Genomic DNA, 20,640 nt, shown 5'->3' on the forward strand with positions numbered 1-20,640 from the left:
CCTGCTTCTCCCTCTCCCACTCCCCCTGCTTGTGTTCCCTCTCTCGCTGTGTCTCTGTCAAATAAATAAATAAAAATCTTTAAATCTAACATCTTTTTTTTTTTTAAGATTTTATTTATTTATTTGAGAGAGAGAGAATGAGAGAGAGCACATGAGAGGGGGGAGGGTCAGAGGGAGAAGCAGACTCCTTGCCGAGCAGGGAGCCCGATGCGGGACTCGATCCAGGGACTCCAGGATCATGACCTGAGCCGAAGGCAGTTGCTTAACCAACTGAGCCACCCAGGCACCCTAAATCTAAAATCTTAAAAAAAAAATAAAGCCCCGAAGCGGGGGCACACACTTAATGACTGAGCCACCCAGGCGCCCCTAAATAAAATCTTTAAAAAAAAAAAAGAACCACATAATGAATTGATAATCATGTGAAGTGATGGAGGTGTTAGCTAATGTGACAGTGATAATCCTATTATAGTTTATAAATGTATCAAGTTAACATGTTGTACATCTTAAACTTAGTGTTATGTCAATTATATCTCACTTGACATTAAAAAAAATGGGTACCTGTTTGATTACTATATTTAAAGTCCTTATATATAAATCCAAATGCAGTATTTAAGCAGAGCATTCAGTATTGTGAATTTGTTTCTTAATATCCTGATATCCTTAATATCTGATATCTTTAACATGAAATGACTACTGCTGCTATAATATTAAGGCTTCCTTTAGGTTTAAATTTTTAAAAATTACATGTACTTTTGTAAGGAAATTATTTTGGTTTCCTCTCCTTTTTCTTGACAGATGGCCAGAGTGGTTGGAGGTGCCCTGCCTGTCAGAATGTTTCTGCACATGTTCCTAATACTTACACTTGTTTCTGTGGTGAGTTTTTTTTGCTTTCACTTGAGTCTCTTCCACTTCATGCATTGTAACTCATTTTCCAACCCAGAAGAAGTGATGTACCAGGCATATTTTAGAAGTTCCTAATAAGACTTCAAGGTTCCAGGAGTTTACTGACATCATCTGCCTATGGTCCATCACACAGCCGGAGTCACAGGCCTTTGTGCTTTTGGCAGGCTTTTCTGGACATGGGCCTTCTCATCATGCCCACCAGGCTCATGCTACTTCTGAGCTGTGGTGCTGGTCTCCGTGATCTTTTTTTTTTAAGATTTTATTTATTTGACAGAGAGAGACAGAGCGAGAGAGGGAACACAAGCCGGGGGAGTGGGAGAGGGAGAAGCAGGCTCCCCGCTGAGCAGGGAGCCCGATGTGGGGCTCGATCCCGGGACCCTGGGATCACGACCTGAGCCGAAGGCAGATGGCTAACGACTGAGCCACCCAGGTGCCCATGGTCTCCGTGATCTTACCTTTAGACCAGAGATCTTACCTGACCAGATGGTGGAGGCAGGCATAGACATGGGCTCCTTCTCACCCTTAACTGTAACAGCTTTGATATTCCAGATTTGAGCAGTATGAGTAAAGTGTTGAAAAGTACTTTATTTTAACCCAGGAAATCAGTCATTGGGGGTCTTTATAGTAAAGAAAGATTTTCTATAAACCAGCATTACAAACTCTATCCTCCCTCTTTGTGGAAAACTTCTTCCTGTTTTTGAATAGCTCAATTCCCCTATGTGTTAAGACGAACTTTCTTCAATCCAGATGCTCATTCTTGCTGCTAGTCTATTTTCTGCATGTTTTTTATTATTTTTTTTTCTTTCCTGCCTTTTAATGGCTAACCTTCATCTAGTTGTTGATTTTTCAAATTTTGTTTAACTGTCTGTCTCCCTTCTTGAACCATTGCATTTTTGCTTCTTTCTTTGTCACCTTGCTGCATCTGTTTTCAGAAGTCATCAGTGGCCCATACCTGACCAAATCCAGGGCTGATTTAGAAGTTCTTAACCTTTTTGGCAACACAGTAGCCCTTGGACCTTTTGGCCATTCCTTTCTTGAAATGACTAGCTCTTCCTGTTTATTTCTGTAGGCTTTAATTTGCTCATATTTTTTCTTTCCCATTACTTAACTAGCAGCTTTCACTGAGAGTTAGTCTTGACCATCAAGTCTTCATTAGTCTCTTGGTGAACTCAACTATGTTCTTCCCCATCTTCTCTTTAAATCTTCATCACTGACTCCTCATCCATTCAAGATCAGACCCCAAACATTGTTTTCCAAAGGAAGCCTTCCTTTCTTATCTCCTCTCCCACTTTGGCCACTCTTTTATTTGGAATCTGCTGGTCTTTTATGTTTTATTGCCACAATCTGAGCCTTAAAAGATAGTAAAATAGTATTTGTTGAAGCAATGAATATTTTGGAATGTACTATTGGAAAGGCAACCTGAAACTGGAAGCAAGAGATCCATGTAAAACTATACAAATAGGACCAACACCAAAGCTTAATTACCTTATTTTAAAGGATTTTTAAACATAAAACATAAAACATAAAAAGTGGAATTAAAAGTCTTGTTAAAGCCTTCACTGACCGATCTCAAGTGAAGAAGAGTAAAAGTGTATAATGGGTGTTAGAGTGGGCGAGAAAGGAAGGGGGTACAAGATTTCAAAGGTAAACAGGAACTAAGAGCAGTGGGAAGGGGAAGAGCCTACATGTGGCTCCAAAGTTTCATGCTTTGGAAATGGTGATACCAAGGGCAGAAAAAGGCAGGTCAAGAGAACCAGGATTGATAGGGACAGTGAGTTCAATTTGGAAATGTTGAGTAGGATGAGTGAACAAGGCATCCAGTGAGAGGTGTCCAACAAGGAGTTAGGAATATTTAAAGATGTTTTTGTTATTATTATTTGAAAGAGAGCATGAGCTGGGGGAGGGGCAGATGGAGAAGGAGAGGCAAGACTCCCCGCCAAACAGGGAGCCCGATGCGGGGCTCGATCCCAGGACCCTGGCTGGGATCATGACCCCAGCCAAAGGCAGGCACTTAACCGGCTGAGCCAACCAGGCGCCCTGGGAGCTGGGAATATTTAAAGAGAGATCAGGACTTAGAGATGATAGTTGCAGTTGAGAGTAGTGGATGGAAGGGCAAGGAGTAAAAAGGGTCTAATGCAGAGCCCTGGCAGAAAGAAGAAAAATAAAACATCATTTAGAGTCAGGGAAAAGAGGTGGAGCCATTGAAAGATGGTAGGGGGAACCCAGGGCATTGTATTAAAGCAAGAGAGCACAGAGGCGGGGAAGTTTTTCTAATAGTCTGGAGTTGAGATTCTGGCAAATAGACAAGAGTAGAAGTAGCAGGAGAGTTGAGGTGAGATACACTGTGTAGGGAAATTGAGAAGATTTGGTGATTAAGTAGATTATGGAAAGAAAAAGAGAGTCAGGGATGACTCTAGTTTTTCAGTCTGTGACTCCCGACAGTGATGGTGTTACTGACAGAAATAGGAAACACTGAAGAAGGAGGGGTTAAAGGGAAAAGATACTAACTTTGGCTGTAAATGTAGACAGTTTGGGGTGACTGTAACACCTCACATGGAGATGTTCAGCAGATGGGTTGGACAGAGAGGGCCGGAACTGAGGATTCAGGGCAATGCAGAAAGTGTAGATTTGGGGGGAAAAAAGGAAAAAGAAAGAAAATGTAGATTTGGGAATCACAGGCCTTTAGGTACAACGAACCTCTCAACATGAATAAGGTTTCTGAAAGAAACAAGATAGAAAAGCAGAGCCCAAACACTGGGGACAGGCCATCACTTAGGGTATAAATTGCCCAAGTAAAGATGAGTTCCTCAAGGGCATGGAGGAGTCTTGTGCCTCAGTTTTACAGTTTCTGCCTCTGTGCTAAGTTCATGGAAGATAGTCACTAAAGATTTGCAGAGACACCCTAATTATAAAATTATAGCCCTCTTCTGCCTACTTCATAAGCTTTAGATTTGGCAAGTTCCTACTGTACAGGGGATTTATGTCCTTTCCATCTCTTACTGCTCCCCCATCTCCCACCCCATTGTTCTCTTCCCTTATTTCTTCTTTCTGATCCTTATGGCAGATATTCCCATATCTGTTCAAGGGTCCATTTACAAAAGATTTACCTTGTAGGGTTTGTTTTTTTTTTTTTTAGATTAAATATGTCGGTTAGGCAAAGTGGCATTTTCATAAGTAAAAATGACTTATTTCTCTTTTCCAGATAATCCAGAATTTAGGATTTATCATACTCAGTGAAGCTTTTGATGAGTAGCATTACAGTCATCTTTTTATTTTAGGATGTGGGATAATGTGTTTGTCAAACTAATGAAAACCACGCTGAAGTTCATGCTGTCTAGCTATATTATACTGTTTCATTAAAGTATAAGATGTGGTTGAAGTTTATACCATTGACTCTCTGATCTGATATGTTTTAGGCAAGGTAAAGAATCCTGAATGGAGCAGAAATGAAATTCCACATAGTTGTGGTGAGGTTTGTAGAAAGAAACAGCCTGGCCAGGACTGCCCACATTCCTGTAACCTGTAAGTTGGAACACTAGACCCCTGGAGATTCCTGGTAGACACACTTTGCTCATGGCTCTGAGTACATATATCTGGTGGTTAGCATGTAACAGGATGGGGTGAAGGGCAATATGATTTCAATTTACTGAACACTTACCCTGTGCCAGGCACTCTGCAAGAGTTAACTCATTGAATCCTTACAACAGCCCAGAGATGTATAGATCTTTATCATCTCCATTTTACTGATGAGGCTCCAAAAGGCCAAATATCTTGCCCAAAGTCATAGTGCTAGGACATGGTGGAGATGGGGTTTCCACGATACTATACTGCTAGCTTCTAAGAAGAAATATCCCCCAGTGATATCCAGGTCCAAAAGAGTGACTAGGACAGACTTCTGTCTGTGAAAAGGCAATTGTGTAGTGTCCTGTTGCACGTTTTTAGGATGCGAATCCCTCTGTCCAGTAAGTAGCCAGCTTTACAATGTATCTAGTCAACTTCTAAATAAGAGGAATACCCAATACTAACAGTTGATTAGTTACAAATAACAAATTTCTACAGCTTTGACTTCAGACAAATGTTTAATTCCTGGGGTCAAGTCACTTAACGGTTGTGTGACCTTGGGCAGGTTACTTCTCTAAGCCTCACTTTCTGCATCTGTAAAATAATAATGATACGAACATCAATATTTATCTCATAGAGTTCTATGAATATTAAATTAATGCATCTAAGAGGCTTGGTATAGAGTCTGGCATATGGTAAATGGTCAAGTAATGGTAACTTGTTTTTATTACCCAAATCCAAAAGTAAAACAGACTTCAAAGTGTTACCTTGGTGCTTGTGCTGCATGGAGCAGGGGCAAATGTTGGGCCAGAGGCCTTGTGGGTCAGGATGTGGGTTGCTGCTGGGGAATTGCCCATGGTAGGAGAGCTGCCCAGACAGGGATACAGAGCCTGGCCTGCTGCCTGCTGGGCATTCAGCCCCTAACCTTCTTTTACTGCTTCTATAGGTCCTTCCTCAGAACCCAGGGACTCATCTGTTTTTGTTTTTGTTTTTTTTAAAGATTTTATTTATTTATTTATTTGAGAGAGAGTGAGAGAGAGAGAGAGCACATAAGGGGGGGAGGGTCAGAGGGAGAAGCAGACTCCCCGCTGAGCAGGGAGCCCGATGCAGGACTCGATCCCGGGACTCCAGGATCATGACCTGAGCCGAAGGCAGTCGCTTAACCAACTGAGCCACCCAGGCGCCTGACTCATCTGTTTTTAAACTGTTCCTTCCCTCAGTAGGCATTTTAAGTAAATTTAATAATAAAGTAACCCTCTGCATGAACTATCTTTCTGAAGTCTTTAGCAGAAATGGCCCCCTGTCATGACTACCAGAGAACATCAAAAGTGATGCAGATTAGGTGGTCAGCATCATATCTGAAGGAAAGGAGGCCCTAAAACATCTCACTAAATGGGCTAAGACCATATTTGGAAACGTTATCTTTGACTGTCAGAACCAAAGAAAACCAGTATTTTGACTTGGGCTTTACTTTTCTGGTTAAGTATTCTAAGATGATAATGCCATAAATTCTATATGAAAACATTGTTGGTATTTTTGTTTAAACAGTTTAATCAACATTAGGCAAATACTAAAACATTTCATAGTAGGTTTATTTGTTGGCACATTCACAATAAAACCCAGTAGGAGCAACTTTGTTCAGGTTTGGATACATGAGTATCATTTATTCATCTAAGCCTTTCTCTTTTAGTCTCTGCCATCCTGGACCTTGCCCACCCTGCCCTGCCTTCATGACTAAAACATGTGAATGTGGACGGACCAGGTAAAGTTAGAACTGCTCTCTAAAGACTTCAGTGTCCACTTTGATGATTTATGTGTGAATTTCTAAAGTAAGAATTAGTGAGTAGATAGAAATAAGTGGTAGGCATAAGTAGTATTTTTTTTTTTTTAAGATTTTATTTATTCACTTGAGAGAGAAAGCACAAACGGGGAGAGGCAGCGGCGGGGGAGAAGCAGACTCTCCACTGAGCTGGGAGCCCGAATGGGGCTCGATCCCAGGACCTGTAGATCATGACCCGAGCTGAAGGCAGACGCCCAACCATCTGAGCCACCCAGGTGCCCCTAAATAGTACTTTTTTGTAAATAGTAGTTGACTCTGCTGCCCTGATCCTGTTTTGCAGTCTTATAAGTGATTAAGAAGTTATTTGCATGGTGAGATTATCCATTTCAGCTGAATGCCAAGATGACAGGGACTTTTTTCTTAACCTGTCTGTGGGTGAAAGAATCAGGATTAAACCCAGGCCTGTTAAGGTTCAGGAGACAGGGACCATTTACCTATACCTAGCATTATATCTGGCATCTACGAGGTTTTCAATGAATATTGTTTTTTTGTTGTTGTTTTTTTTTCAATGAATATTGTTAAATGAAAAAATAAGTGACCCCAGAGCCCATCCTCTTTTCATTATAATACAAGTTCTCCGTCATCAGGGCAAGGATCACTGTTAGTTATGAAATGTTTCTGAGGCTCAGTAAGACCCAAATGATTTTTGAACCACAGGACAAAATGAGATTGAGCCAGTTTTCAGTGAATCACATTTGTCTGAACTTACAAGGACAGTGGTGTGGCCTGAGAGTCACATGAAGGGCTCTGGGTCAGAAAGACCAGGTCAGATCTGGGCTCTGCCACTAATTAGTTGTTGACCTGGGCAAGTTGCTTGGTCACACTGAGCCTCATTTTTCTTATCATAAAATAGAAATAACAGTGTTCACCTCCAGGGGTTGCTGTTAGCCATGATGCTGAGTACTGGAAACTGATTGTGTATGTAACAGTGACTTTTTAAAACAAAATATGTAGTTGAGATTAAAGTAGGGGATAGAATAAAACTCTTCTTGCAGGAGAGTAGACTCCAAGCTCTAAACCATTACCGGAAAGAGACCTGAAGATAGTTGTCTAAAAGCACTAACTTCATATCCTTCTCTAGGCAATAAGTCAGCAAAATTAGGATGCTTATCGGAACAAAGCCAGAATGATTTTCCCATCCTGAATCAAAGTGACATACAGTATGTTCTTAAGTATTATAACTGCATAAAATGCCGGAGTACCAGATCCCATGAGAATGCCATTGTACTTCCATTCTTAGTATATACATTATAACTAACCTTCCCTGCCCCGGCCCCCAACCCCCAAACTTTCCTGCCTCCATCTGTAAGATACTGTGGGAGCTCCCAGCTCTCTCCCCTCCTGCATGCTACTTCATGGGAACTCAGTGAAGAAATCTACAGAGAGGAACTTCATTTCTTCACTGGTCAGAATATAGGGGAGAGAGAGCAGGATGGGAAATAAGGAAAGCAAAGCAGGGGAAAAAAGAAAAAGTGGAGAGGAGGAGAATAATTAAGGAAATAAAGATTGGAGGGGGTAAACAGAAAAGTGACGGAAATGGGGTCAAGAGAAAGGTTTCATAGTTCTGGGGGGTTAAGTTTGGGCTTCATTGTTAGTTTAGCTATCCAACAGGAACTTACTGTCCAGCATCAGACTAATGCTATGTATACATCTCTTTTCTTTCCAGGCACACAGTTCGCTGTGGTCAGGCCGTCTCAGTCCACTGTTCCAATCCATGTGAAAATCTTTTGAACTGTGGTCAGCACCACTGCGCTGAGCTGTGCCATGGGGGTCAATGCCAGCCTTGTCGGATCATATTGAACCAGGGTAAGTGGTGGGCGCACCAGTCAGCAATACCTGTGTATTTTCTGGAACCTTATCTATAGTTGTCTTGATGACATGGATTGGTCTTAAGCCTATAGTTACAAGGTGTCTAGTAGCTCTGTACCTTGGGTAGAGAGAAGTGGAGATACATTAATGCTTAGATGGTTTCAGTGTTTAGTTTTAGTGTTTAGTTTCCGTGTTTAGTTTCATAATACCAGTATAGGTCATTGTCCTACTATAGAATTTGGACAGTAGATTTTAAAATGCTGTTTAAAAGTATTTGGGAAATTTTTTTAAAAAGTAACTTCTTGAAAAGGATGTAGGAGGGGTGCCTGGGTAGCTCAGTTGGTTTAGTGTTCGACTCTTGAGCTCAGCTCAGGTCTTGATCTCAGGGTTGTGAGTTCAAGCCCCACGTCGGGCTCCACACTGGGCATGGAGCCTACTTTATTTTATTTATTTATTTTTTTAAAAGATTTTATTTATTTATTTGACAGAGGAGAGACACAGCAAGAGAGGGAACACAGCAGGGGGAGTGGGAGAGGGAGAAGCAGGCTTCCCGCGAAGCAGGGAGCCCGATGTGGCGCTCGATCCCAGGACCCCGGGATCATGACCTGAGCCAAAGGCAGACGCTTAACAACTGAGCCACCCAGGCGCCCTTTGGGGCCTACTTAAAAAAAAAAAAAAGGGATCTGAAAAGGCCAAAAAAATCTTGAGAAAGAATGAAGTTGAAAGACTTAAACTATCTAATTTCAAGACTTATAAAGTTACAATAATCATGACAGTGCAGTTATTGGTGTTAAAGGTAGACTAGTAGATAAATGGAAGATAATAAAGTCCAGAAATAGACCCACATATGTACACTTAGTGGATTTTCAACCACAATGTTAAGTTAATTCAGTGGGAAAAGGCGAGTCTTTTTACAAATGTTGCTAGAACAACTGGATGTATGTGTACAAAAAAATAAACCTCAACCTCTGTCTTACTCTTTACACAAAAATTCTCCGTGGATCACGGACTTAAACGTAAAACCCAGAAACATAAAGCTTCCAGAATAAACTATAAGAGAATATTTTCACAACTTTGGGGTTAGGTAAAGATTTCTTGGACAGAGCAACAAAAATACTAACCATAAAAAAAATTTTGATACATTGAACTTTAATCAAAATTAAAAATTTCTGTTCATCAAAAGATACCATTAAGAAAATGAATAGATCAATTGCAGATTGTATCCAGAATATTTGAAGTATTCCTACAAAACAGCAAAAAAAGAGGAACAACCTAAACAATGAGCAAAAGACTTGAACAGATGCTTTACAAAAGAAAACATAGGGGCGCCTGGGTGGCTCAGTCGGTTAAGTGTCTGCCTTTGGCTCAGGTCATGATCTTGGGGTCCTGAGCTCGAGCCCTGCGTTGGGCTCCCTTCTCAGCAGGGAGTCTGCTTCTCCCTCTCTCTCTACCCCTCCCCCAGCTCGTGCTCTCTGTCTCTCTTTAAATAAATAAAATCTTTAAAAAAACAAAAAAGAAAACATATAAATAGCCAATAGACATGTGAAAGGTGCTGTAAAGGAAATGTAATTAAATTAGAAGGAAATGTAAATTCAAACCGTAATAAGAGTAATATAGTATAACCACTTTAGAAAACAGTCTGGTAGTTTCTTAAAAGGTTAAATGTAGAATTTTACCATATGACCCAGCAATTCCACTCCTAGGCATATATCCAAAAGAGATGGAAATATATGTCTGCACAAAACTTGTAAGTGCATGTGCATAGCAGTACTATTCATCATAGTCAAAATGTGGAAACAATTCAAATGTCTTATCACCTGGGGTGCCTGGGTGGCTCAGTCGGTTAAGTGTCTGCCTTCGGCTCAGGTCATGATTCCACATTTGGTTCCCTGCTCAGCGGGGAGTCTGCTTCTCCCTCTCCTCCCTGCTCATGCTCTTTCTTGCTATCTCTGTCACTCTCTCTCAAATAAATAAATAAAATCTTTAAAACAAAACAAAAACAAGTGTCTGTCACCTGATGAAGGGATAAACAAATATAACCATACAGCAGATTATTCTTCAGCCATGAAAAGGAATGTAATATTGATACATGCTGTGAAGTGGATGAACCTCCAAAACATTATGCTAAGTGAAAGAAGCCAGCCACAAAGAAACACATACTGTGTGATTCTTCTGTTTTTACAATAGCCCCTGATCTGCAGGGATCTTGGGCTATCATGTATTGGTGCCCTGTAGAGTTTTGTTTCATTAGATTTTACCTTGGTGTGATGCTATGGATCTGTGTTCGCACTTAAAATATGTAACAACCCTATGAAATGTTTTATGTTGTGTACTGTGAGGATTTCATGTAAGGAACTGTGCTGTGTGTTGTTACTCAACTGTTCTCTTCGTGGGTCCTCTTGGGGGAAATTCCTGTCTGGCCTTATTTCCAAGAGAAGTTGTTTTTCCTCAGAGATGATTGATCTTTTTATCTTAGGAACCCTGGGTAACAGACCTAATGTTTGTCTTTATAGTGTACTTTTTTAAGCTATGATTTATTCTATATCTCTGCCATTGTTCTACTTTTCACATCTTTAAATTTATGTTCCTTTGTTATATTTCATATATCCTTACATGCTACCTCAAATCCATCTGAGATAAGGCAGGAGTTAAGTATACACTGGCAGTTTGGTCTTAGCAGTATAGACTGTGGTGTGGGAGGGTCCCTTTGCGGACCATATTTAGCTCTGATTCATATTGTGCTTTTTCTCACCTAACTCCCCCACGTCTTTTTTGTACAAATTTGTATGGATCCCAGTCTCTGCCTTTCTGTTTTTGTGTAGCTGATTTTTCAAACCCAGGTGGAAACTTTTTGTCTGTCTGCAGTAAATATCTAGGAGACTCTTATGGTCGTGAGTATAGCTTATTTATCCTCTTCATTTGTAATTCTTTTAGGATCCCTCTTTAGGATCTAGAGATTTAATAAGCATTCCTCCCAGGGGTTCATTCATGTGTTGACAAAAATGCTGAATAGGCTAAAGCTGGCAGCAGACCTTCCAGACTGCCTTTGGTTCCCTAATAATCTTCAGCCAGCAATGACCACCCAGCTCTTCTGTCACCAGCTCATATTGCTGTGTCTCTTGTGCCTACGCATATATAACAGGGTTATTTAATGTTGTACTCAGGTTATTTCCTGATTGATCAGGGGCTCCATTTTGTTTTTATTGTCATGATTTTCTGACCCTTGATTCTTTTTTTTTATTGAACTGAATTAACATAGAATGTTTTGTTAATTTCAGGTGTACAGCATATTGATTTGACAACGCTATCTCAGTGCTCACCACAATAAGTGTAGTCACTGTCACCATATATTGTTATTATAGTATTATTGACTCTATTCTCTATGCTGTCCTTTTCATCTCCATGACTTATAACTGGAAGTTTGTACCTTTTAATCCCCTTCGCCTGGTTCATCCATCCCCCTACCCACTTCCCCTGTGGCAACCACAAGTTTGTTCTCTGTATTTAAGAGTCTGTTTGGTGTTTTGCTTGCTTGTTGATTCATGTGTTTTGTTCTTTAGATTCCACATAAAAGTGAAATTATATGGTATTTGTCTTTCTTTGTCAGACATACTTCATTTAGCACAATACCCTCTAGGTCCATCCATGTAGTTGCAAATGGCAAAGTCTCATTCTTTTTTTTCTTTTTTTTTTTTTAAGATTTAATTTATTTGAGAGAGAAAAAATGAGAGAGAGAGAGAGAGAGCATGAGGGGGGGAGGGTCAGAGGGAGAAGCAGACTCCCTGCTGAGCAGGGAGCCCGACGCAGGACTCGATCCCAGGACTCCAGGATCATGACCTGAGCCGAAGGCTGTCACCCAACCTCTGAGCCACCCAGGCACCCCACAAAGTCTCATTCTTTTTATGGCTGAGTAATATTCCAGTGTGTGTGTGTGTGTGTGTGTGTGTACCCATACATACCACATCATCTTTTTTTTTTTTTTTTAAAGATTTTATTTATTCATGAGAGACAGAGAGAGAGAGAGGCAGAGGGAGAAGCAGGCTCCCAAGGAGCCGGGAGCCCGATGCGGGGCTCGATCCCAGGACCCTGGGACCATGACCTGAGCTGAAGGCAGACGCTTAACCATCTGAGCCACCCAGGAGCCCCATACCACATCTTCTTTATCCATTCATCTGTTTGGACTCTTGGGTTGTTTCCATATCTTGGCTATTGTAAATAATGCTGCAACAAGCATAGGGTGCATGTATCTTTTGAATTAGTGTTTTTATTTTCTTTGGGTAAATACCTAGTTTTGGAATTGCTGGATCATGGTATTTCTGTTTTTAATTTTTTAATTTTTTGAGGAACCTCCATACAGTTTTCCACAGTAGTTAGACCAATTTATATTTCCACCAGCAGTGTACAAGGGTTCCTTTTTCTCCACATTCTCACCAACACTTGTTAGTCCTTATTTTATTTTATTTTATTTATTTGCGAGAGAGAGAAAGCCAGAGAGAAAGCATGAGTGGGGAGGAGAGGGAGAAGCAGGGTCCCTGTGAGCAGGGAGCCCAACATGGGGCTCAGTCCCAGGATCATAACCTGAGCTGAAGGCAGATGCCCAACAGACTGAGCCACCCAGGCGCCCCATCCTTATCTTTTTGATACTAGGCATTCTGACTGGTGTGAGCTGATATTGTGGTTTTGATTTATGTTTCTTTGATGATTAGTGATGTTGAGCATCTGTCAGCAGTGTGTATGTCTTCTTTGGAAAAGTGTATATTTGGGTCCTCTGCCCATTTTTAACTGGATTATTTGTGTTTTTGGTGTTGAGTTACATAAAAAAAATTTTTTTTTAAGATTTTTTTATTGAGTTGATAGAGACACAGCGAGAGAGGGAACACAAGCAGGGGGGAGTGGGAGAGGGATAGGCAGGCTTCCCATATTTTGGTTATTAACTCCTCGTTAGACATCTCATTTTCAGATATCTTCTCCTATTCGTTAGGTTGCCTTTTTGTTTTATTGATGGTTTCCTTTGCTGTGTAAAAGCTTTTTATTTTGTTGTAGTCCCAATGGTTTATTTTTGCTTTTATTTCCCTTGCCTGAGGAGACCTGTCCACAAATACGTTGCTAAGGGCCGTGTCCAAGAGATTACTGCCTATGTTTACTTTTAGGAGTTTAGTGGTTTCAGGTCTCTCATTTATGTCTTTAATTCATTCTGAGGATATTTGTGTGTATGGTGTAAGAAAATGGTCTAGTTTCATGCTTTAGCATGTAGCTTTTAAATTTTTCTAGCACCATTTACTGAAAAGACTCTCTTCCCCATTGTATATTCTTGCCTCCTTTGTCATAGATTAATTGACCATATAGGTGTGGGTTTATTTCTGACCCTCGATTCTTTTGTTCACAGCTGTCTGCTCACATCTCCAAAAATAAAAAAAAAAGTACCTGTGTTCTGTCTGAGCAGAAACTTAGCAAAGAAAAGCCTCCTTGCAGGAATTCCCAGTTACTAGGGTTAATTTACCAATTCATTGATTCCATAAATATTGGTTGTATTTCCTACATCTGTATTCATCCAATAAATCTTTATTGAATAAATGAATCAGTTTTAGAACAGGGGATGAAACTGCAAAAGTACTTACTGGAAGATGGAATGTAGATTTTAAAAATCAAAAGTCTTGGTTAGGGCTTTTATTGATTTGAGGCTTTCCCCCTTCTCGTGTCTCATTGAAAGTTTTTGGTCTGTTCGTTTTATTTATAAACATTATCTCTAATGTTTGAAGTTAGAAATATTCTATTTTATTTTTTACTAAATACGTGATTTAAGATTTGATGTTTTTATAATGTTGCATTTATTTTGATGTTGATTTTCTGTGCAAGTAGATATCTAAGTTGTACTGAGAAAGAAGGAAAGCATCATTAGGTCTGCAAGATTTCAATTTAGTTTCTACTCTTTTGGTCTCTATTTATTATGTAGGGCCAAGTATATTTGCACAGATTGATTTTAACAGGATAAATTTTTATTATAAATTGAAAATGTGAAGTGACACTTTTTTTTTTAAGATTTTATTTATTTATTTGAGATAGAGAGAGAGTGAGAGCTCGTTGGGAGAGGGAGAAGCAGACTCCCCGCTGAGCAAGGAGCCCAATGCAGGGCTTAATCCCAGGATTCTGGGACCAGGACCTGAGCCAAAGCCACTCCGGCGCCCCATGAAGTAACACTTAGAAAAATTATATTAATTGATGAAAATTAATTCTTTTTTTTTTTAAAGATTTTATTTATTCATTTGACAGAGAGAGACACAGCGAGAGAGGGAACACAAGCAGGGGGAGTGGGAGAGGGAGAAGCAGGCTTCCCGCAGAGCAGGGAGCCCGATGCGGGGCTCGATCCCAGGATCCGGGGATCATGACCTGAGCCGAAGGCAGACGCTTAACGACTGAGCCACCCAGGAGCCCCAATGAAAATTAATTCTTATCAGACTTTGTTACATATTAATACATCAGAAACATAACTCCTTAAATATAACACATATTTATTGCTAACCTCAAGAAATAAAGGAACTCATTATTTCTTGAACCCACAGGAAGATCTGTAGATGTTGGACCAGGTTCTTTATCTAGCAAATAAAAGTCTTGAGTTGTTTGAACTTTCTACTCAATGTGAATACTCAAACATGATTACTTCAAATTCAGTAGTAGTAGTATACAAATTATTAAGGATTTTATATTGCGCTGATTTTTTTTATTCCTTTTTAGCAATAGAAAGTTTTTGTGAGCCTTTTATGTGAACCCCAGTATATAAAGTACTAAATCTGTGCTGCTTGGGTTGGAGTGAAGATGGCAGGGATTCAGTCATTGGCTCCTCCACGACTGTCACCAGCTTAGCTTCCATCTTCTGTAACCTCTCCAGAGACCCCAGGGAGCCTCAGGGTGAATGGTTCTCAGCCATGGCCTTAGGGGCCAGGTAGTAGTCTCTTAATTTAGGGGGTTGCTTCACTTTAATGCCATTTTGGGGACCAGCTGCAGAGGCACCATGGGATACCGACAGTCTTACAAGGCCTTTTTTACTTCCTCTGATAAAGCCTTTTAGGTGGGTCTTAGAGCTGCTATATAAGCCACATTTATTTCTGCATCAAGTCTGATCAACACTAATGAGTAGCATTTTGTGCTAGGTTCTTATAGACTGTTTGGAATATTTTAAGAACCCATACAGTTTACTCACCTTTGTTTTTGAAATTGTGTCCTCAAGTATGCTACTGTGGCAGCACTTCCCGAGATGTGTTATGTGGAACAGATGTAGGAAAGTCTGATGGATTTGGCGACTTTGGCTGTTTAAAGATATGTGGCAAGTAAGGTTTTATGTTTTTCTCAGTTAGAATAAAGCCATATTTTATGCAACAATTATGTAATAGTCTGTTGTTTTTCTTAACAGGGACTTGAAATGTGGGAATCATACCTGTTCTCAAGTGTGCCACCCTCAGCCCTGCCAGCCATGCCCACGGCTTCCCCACCTGGTGCGCTGTTGCCCTTGTGGCCAAACTCCTCTCAGCCAATTGCTAGAACTTGGAAGTAGTGGTCGGAAAACATGCATGGATCCTGTCCCTTCATGTGGAAAAGTGTGCGGCAAGCCTCTGCCATGTGGTTCCTTAGGTAACCAGTAGGCATAAAGTTGTCTTTAAACATACGAATGGAAATTTTTGGCAACAGTGACTATATAAGCAGAATAGTGTTCAATTTCAGTTATAATATCAGAAGCTTTTGAAAATACTAATGATCAGATTTGTGTTGGCACTTTTTCTTTCCTCCTCAAAATATACTTGTGAAAACTCAAATATGCCCAAGTGATCTCTCCTGCTTTAGGTATTTTATTGCCAACTTAGGACAGTTGTGAGATACTGTCCCATGCAGGGCTGGTGCCGGGGAGTGGGGGAGGTTACAATTTCTCTTAGTAGCCTGCAGTAGTATGAAAACCATATATCCTTCTACCAATCCAGGGTAAAGGCATTTTCATATAATGGGAACATGTTAAATAACTGTGGGTGAGATGTTTAAGAACTAAAATGCTAAGTATAATAAAACTTTAGCCATTTGGAGTACTCAGGAATTACTTTCTCTATAAGTTTCCCATCTAGTTGAGGGAAAAGACCTCCTGAGCATCATTTTGGAAGGACAGTTTTCTAAAATTTACATTTGCTTTCTTTAAACAGAGATTACTCAAGATAATTTCTTTTCTCTTTATTGATCCAGAGTCATCATTTTCCTGAACCTCAGTTATTGTATTATGCTGGGTACAGTGATGTCCTTAGGGCCTGCTAAGGTTTCTCAGGCAATTTCCCTACACCAATGTGCAGTTTGAATTGTTTTATCTACTTGTTAAAGGTTTTGATTGTTTATTTTCCTGTCATTGCTTTTAGTATGTCTGTGTGCCTACCATTAGTGACTCTCCCTTTTTCCTGACTTGTGGCTTCTGATTACTTGGATATAGAAACCAGAAAAAGTTTGTTAGAATTAGCTTTAAAGTAATAGTTTGAGTTCTGAAATATTCTGAGGCAGTCCTTGGGGAATATACCTATATAGTTTTGCAGTGACTTGGCACCTTCTCTCCTGGCTAAGTGTTCAAAGGCTATGTATTTAGAAAAATGGACATGGGCAACTGAGTCTATATAAGAGAGGTGTTCCTATAACTAATTGGCAAAGCTAAAATCTTTAGGTTTGGTTTCCATGTTTATCGAAAAGAGAGATTTCATATTTCTTCCAGGTACCAGCAGAAACCGGTAGGTACACTCTACCTAATTATTTTTTACAGTGTGACTTTAAAATTCTGTATAGAGGAGAAATGCTCTTTTCTCATGTTTTAATACATATTTTTAGTGCATTAGGAAAATCAATTGTCTGTTGGTTCTCTTTGCCTATTGTAAAAATGTATCTTCAGATAAGCTCTGTAAAAGTGGAGATCAAATGACTTCAAAATCAAGAAGGATGGTAAAGGTCTTCCCTTTTCAGAAAGCTCCTGGGTCAGTTTTGTAATAATTTCATATACGATGACCAGAAATCCCACTGTGGGGCTAAGATACGTTGGCAATGAGAGAAGGAGGAAATGTGAAATGGGTAGTGCATGGGGACTTGAGCAAGAGAAGGATAGTAATTGTCTTTATAAACAGACCCAGGGGGTGGGACAAGACCAGATGAAGGGGTTTGAGGGTAACCACTTGTTACCTCAACAAATTTTTAATCATGGAAAATTTGTAAGGAGTTAGGCTGAGTTGGATTGAGAAACTCAAAGACAAGCCCATGACTAGTGAGAACAATGGCTGTCAAGTTTATTCAGACCTGACTTATCTGTAGAAAGCTTGCTGAGGTTTTTTGGTAGCTCACTCAATAGGAATTTCCATCCTAGACAGATCACTTTAGTACAAGACACTAGGGAGAGTTCTGCTTTCAAGATGGGAACATGAGCTACGTGGACCCACTCCCCAGCAAAACAGGCAAAGTTAGGGAAAATTATTACAAAGCAATCATTTAAAGTTTCTGGAAATGTTCCTGTGGGCATACATCAAATGAAGAAGTATTTTTTATTAAAGAAAATCTAAAATTCAGTAAGAACAGCAAGTCTGTGTTGTCATTTAAGTCACAGTCCACTCCCTTCCACCCCGAGCTCAGCTTAACAAAAGCTATATTCAGGATAGGTGTGCCAGGAAGATGAGGCTGCCTCTACCCCTAAGCTCCCAGTCAAGGGTTACCATATCTCACTGGGAAGAGCAGACTGCCAGCATTTTTCATCCCCTCTAACTCCAAGTTGAAGAGGCTAAATTTCTGGTAAACACAGCTGAGAGGTTGGGGGCTCTCTTCCATACAGGCCCACCTATAAGTCAGAGTTTTTACCCCTTTCACAACAGGCTAGACTATTGCGGCCCCAGTCATCTTCTCCCCAGCTCACTTTTAGAGCAGATGTTCCACACTGGGAAAAACAAGCCAAGAAAACCAGAGGCTACTGTCCCACTCAGCACCAAGAGCAACTGAGACTTTTCCTGGCGGGGGAAGGTAGTCCATAAGAAAAGAGAGCTACAAAGTATTCCCCCAAAGGAACTGACTTTAATTTGTAGCACTGGAGAAGTTCAGACCTAAATAAAGGCCCTTTGGAAAATAATACCTCTTCTTAATTAAGGGCAATAAGCTAAACTGTAAGCCAGCTAGTTCAGCAGAAAGAACCAGGGAAAGAGATAGCTAAGAGGAGCCCTTCTGGGGTCAGAACAAACTTCACAGACTTTACTCAAAGACTACCCCTACCCACATTTCACTGGATCAGACTGCTGAGCAATTTATCCCCAGCAGAGAGAAAGTAGAATAAAGAAAAGTGAACGGCACCTCTAAACAAATGCGGGGCACTTTTAAGCACACAAACATATATGTAATGGGAATACCACAATAGTAGAAAGCAGAAAAATATTTGAATAGCTGAAAACCTTTCAAGTTTATTGAAAACCATTAATCTATGTATCCAAGAAGCTCAACTTACCCAATAGGATGAATTCAAAGAGTTCCACATCTAGACATAATTAAAAAGCTGAAAACCAAGGACAAAGAGAAAATCTTGAAAGCAGCAAGAGAAATTTGCCTCCTCACATACAAGGGAACCCCTATAATATTAACAGCAGACTTCTCATCAGAAACAATGGAGAACAGTACATCACAACAAGAAGACACTGGAATGAACTATTCAAAATGCTGGGGGGGAACAAACTGCCAACCAAGAAGCTTCTATCCAGCAGAGCTATCTTTCAGAAATGAAAATAAAAACAGAGAATTCATTGCTAGTAGATCTACTTCACAATAAATACTAAAGGAAGTTCTTCAGATAAAAGCAAGTAAACCCAGATATAAATTCAAATCCATATGAAAAATCAAAGAGTAATAGTATTTACATAATTTTAAATGACAGTGTAAATGTATATTTTTTTTGCAACTGACTTAAAAAACAGTTGTATAAGATAATATGTAATTATAGTATTAGGCTTATAACATGTGGAAATATATCTGACAATAAGAGCACAAAGGGGGTGGATGGGATCAAAGTTGTACTGGAGTAAGGAAGTGATATACCAAATGGTAACTCAGATCTGCAGGAACAAATGAAGAAAACCAGAAATGGTAAATAAGATGATAAACACAACAACAAACTTTGAATGTATGCTTGCTCTCCTATTCTCAGCTTTAATAAAAATTATATGAAGTAATTAATGTATTATGGGGTTTATAACATGTAGACATAATATGTGTAACAATAACAGCATAAAAGAGAAGAGAGAATAGAGCTACTACATAGGATTAAGGCTTCTGTATCTCGCTGGAATTAGGTTAGTATAAATCTGAAGTAGATTCTGATAAGATGTGTATGGTAAGCCCTAGAACAACCATTAAGAAAATACCCCCCTAAAAATAGTGAAAAATAACCATTAAAGGAAAAAAATGTTAAATTAGAAAATATTCACTTAATGCCAAAGAAAGCAGTAAAGAGGATTAGATTAACAAAAAAGACATGAGGGATACAGATAAATGGCAGATATGATCCAACTGTATCAATAATAATGTGAATGGATTAAACTATTAAAAAGCAGAGGCTATCCAATCAAATTTTTTTATAAAGCATACGATCCAACTATGCGGTATCTTTAGAAAATATACTTTAGAGTTAAAAATGAAATTAGGCTGAAAAAGAAGAATGGAAAAAAATACATTTAAACAGTAGCCATAAGAGACTGTGGCTGATCCCCGAGGGTCCTTGAAACAAGATTCGTCCTAAATCTGGTTTAGCAGAATGAATGACAGACCTCTTATCACCAGATAGTTGAAGAGCTGGAGTCTGAGGTTATGGATCATGGTTTCTGATTGTTTATGATCCCCAGATTTTCAGAGTCAAGAGTACTTTAGTAAAGTCATCCATGGCTGTAATTTTAAGGATATCCAAGTCTAACCTTGAGACTTGACGCCTGAAGAAAAAAGTCAGAAGATCTGATTTTTGACTTAGGCAAAGCATTATGCACTCCACAGGATATTCCAGTGACTAATTCTGGGCCCTTTCTTTGCCAGAAAAGGTCCAGCCTGCTAGAATAAGAGAGGATAGAGGAAGAGGCATTGACTACATCCTTCTTCCCTCAACTCTGATTCTGGAGTTGCAGGGCATAGAAATAGAAGACCAGGGTGGCTAGTGAACTTGGGAGTCTGAAAATGCATACTTGCAGTGTTCATTCCTAGCTCTTTTCATTTTTATTAAAGATTTCATTCATACCTGCGAAAAGCTCTGCCATGAAGGAGACTGTGGACCATGCTCTCGTACATCAGTTATTTCCTGCAGATGCTCTTTCAGAACAAAGGTAAATCGTAAACAATGTTAGAGTTGTTATCACCCGTACCTTTTAAATTAGTGATTATGGGATGGGAGGAATCAAAATAACATAATAGTGTTTTATTCCTCTCATAGTATGTATGATTCATTCAGTCCAGCCAGTGTATGCTGACAGCAACCAGAGGCCAGTTGTAGGGTAGGTATTGGG

The 20,640-nt window shown here is 39.7% G+C and overlaps 1 protein-coding gene and 1 long non-coding RNA gene across 15 annotated transcripts in view; one reads left to right on the forward strand and one right to left on the reverse strand.

Annotated features, from left to right (window-relative positions):
• The window catches only part of NFX1 (nuclear transcription factor, X-box binding 1), an 89,075-nt gene that overhangs the window by 18,844 nt on the left and 49,591 nt on the right, over positions 1-20,640 (forward strand). For all 14 annotated transcript variants that reach the window (XR_010407673.1, XR_010407674.1, XR_008506730.2 and 11 more), the window contains exons 4-10: positions 796-873; positions 4,320-4,425; positions 6,155-6,226; positions 7,971-8,110; positions 15,339-15,438; positions 15,522-15,739; positions 20,363-20,460. Coding sequence is in view for 8 of the 14 variants with exons in the window: in XM_064579365.1 (XP_064435435.1) it covers positions 796-873; positions 4,320-4,425; positions 6,155-6,226; positions 7,971-8,110; positions 15,339-15,438; positions 15,522-15,739; positions 20,363-20,460 (812 nt within the window). In the remaining 6 variants the exon portion in view is untranslated. The remainder of the gene's footprint in view (positions 1-795; positions 874-4,319; positions 4,426-6,154; positions 6,227-7,970; positions 8,111-15,338; positions 15,439-15,521; positions 15,740-20,362; positions 20,461-20,640) is intronic.
• Positions 3,995-15,419, reverse strand: LOC135362699 (uncharacterized). Its single transcript, XR_010407689.1, has 2 exons — positions 15,312-15,419; positions 3,995-5,058 (listed from the first exon to the last, which is right to left on the reverse strand). It is a non-coding gene; the product is annotated as an uncharacterized LOC135362699 (long non-coding RNA).

The sequence above is a fragment of the Mirounga angustirostris genome, unplaced genomic scaffold (genome assembly GCF_029215605.1).
Source record: "Mirounga angustirostris isolate CCGP_5_RB_7025 unplaced genomic scaffold, mMirAng1.0.hap1 SCAF_15, whole genome shotgun sequence".
NCBI lineage: Eukaryota > Metazoa > Chordata > Mammalia > Carnivora > Phocidae > Mirounga > Mirounga angustirostris.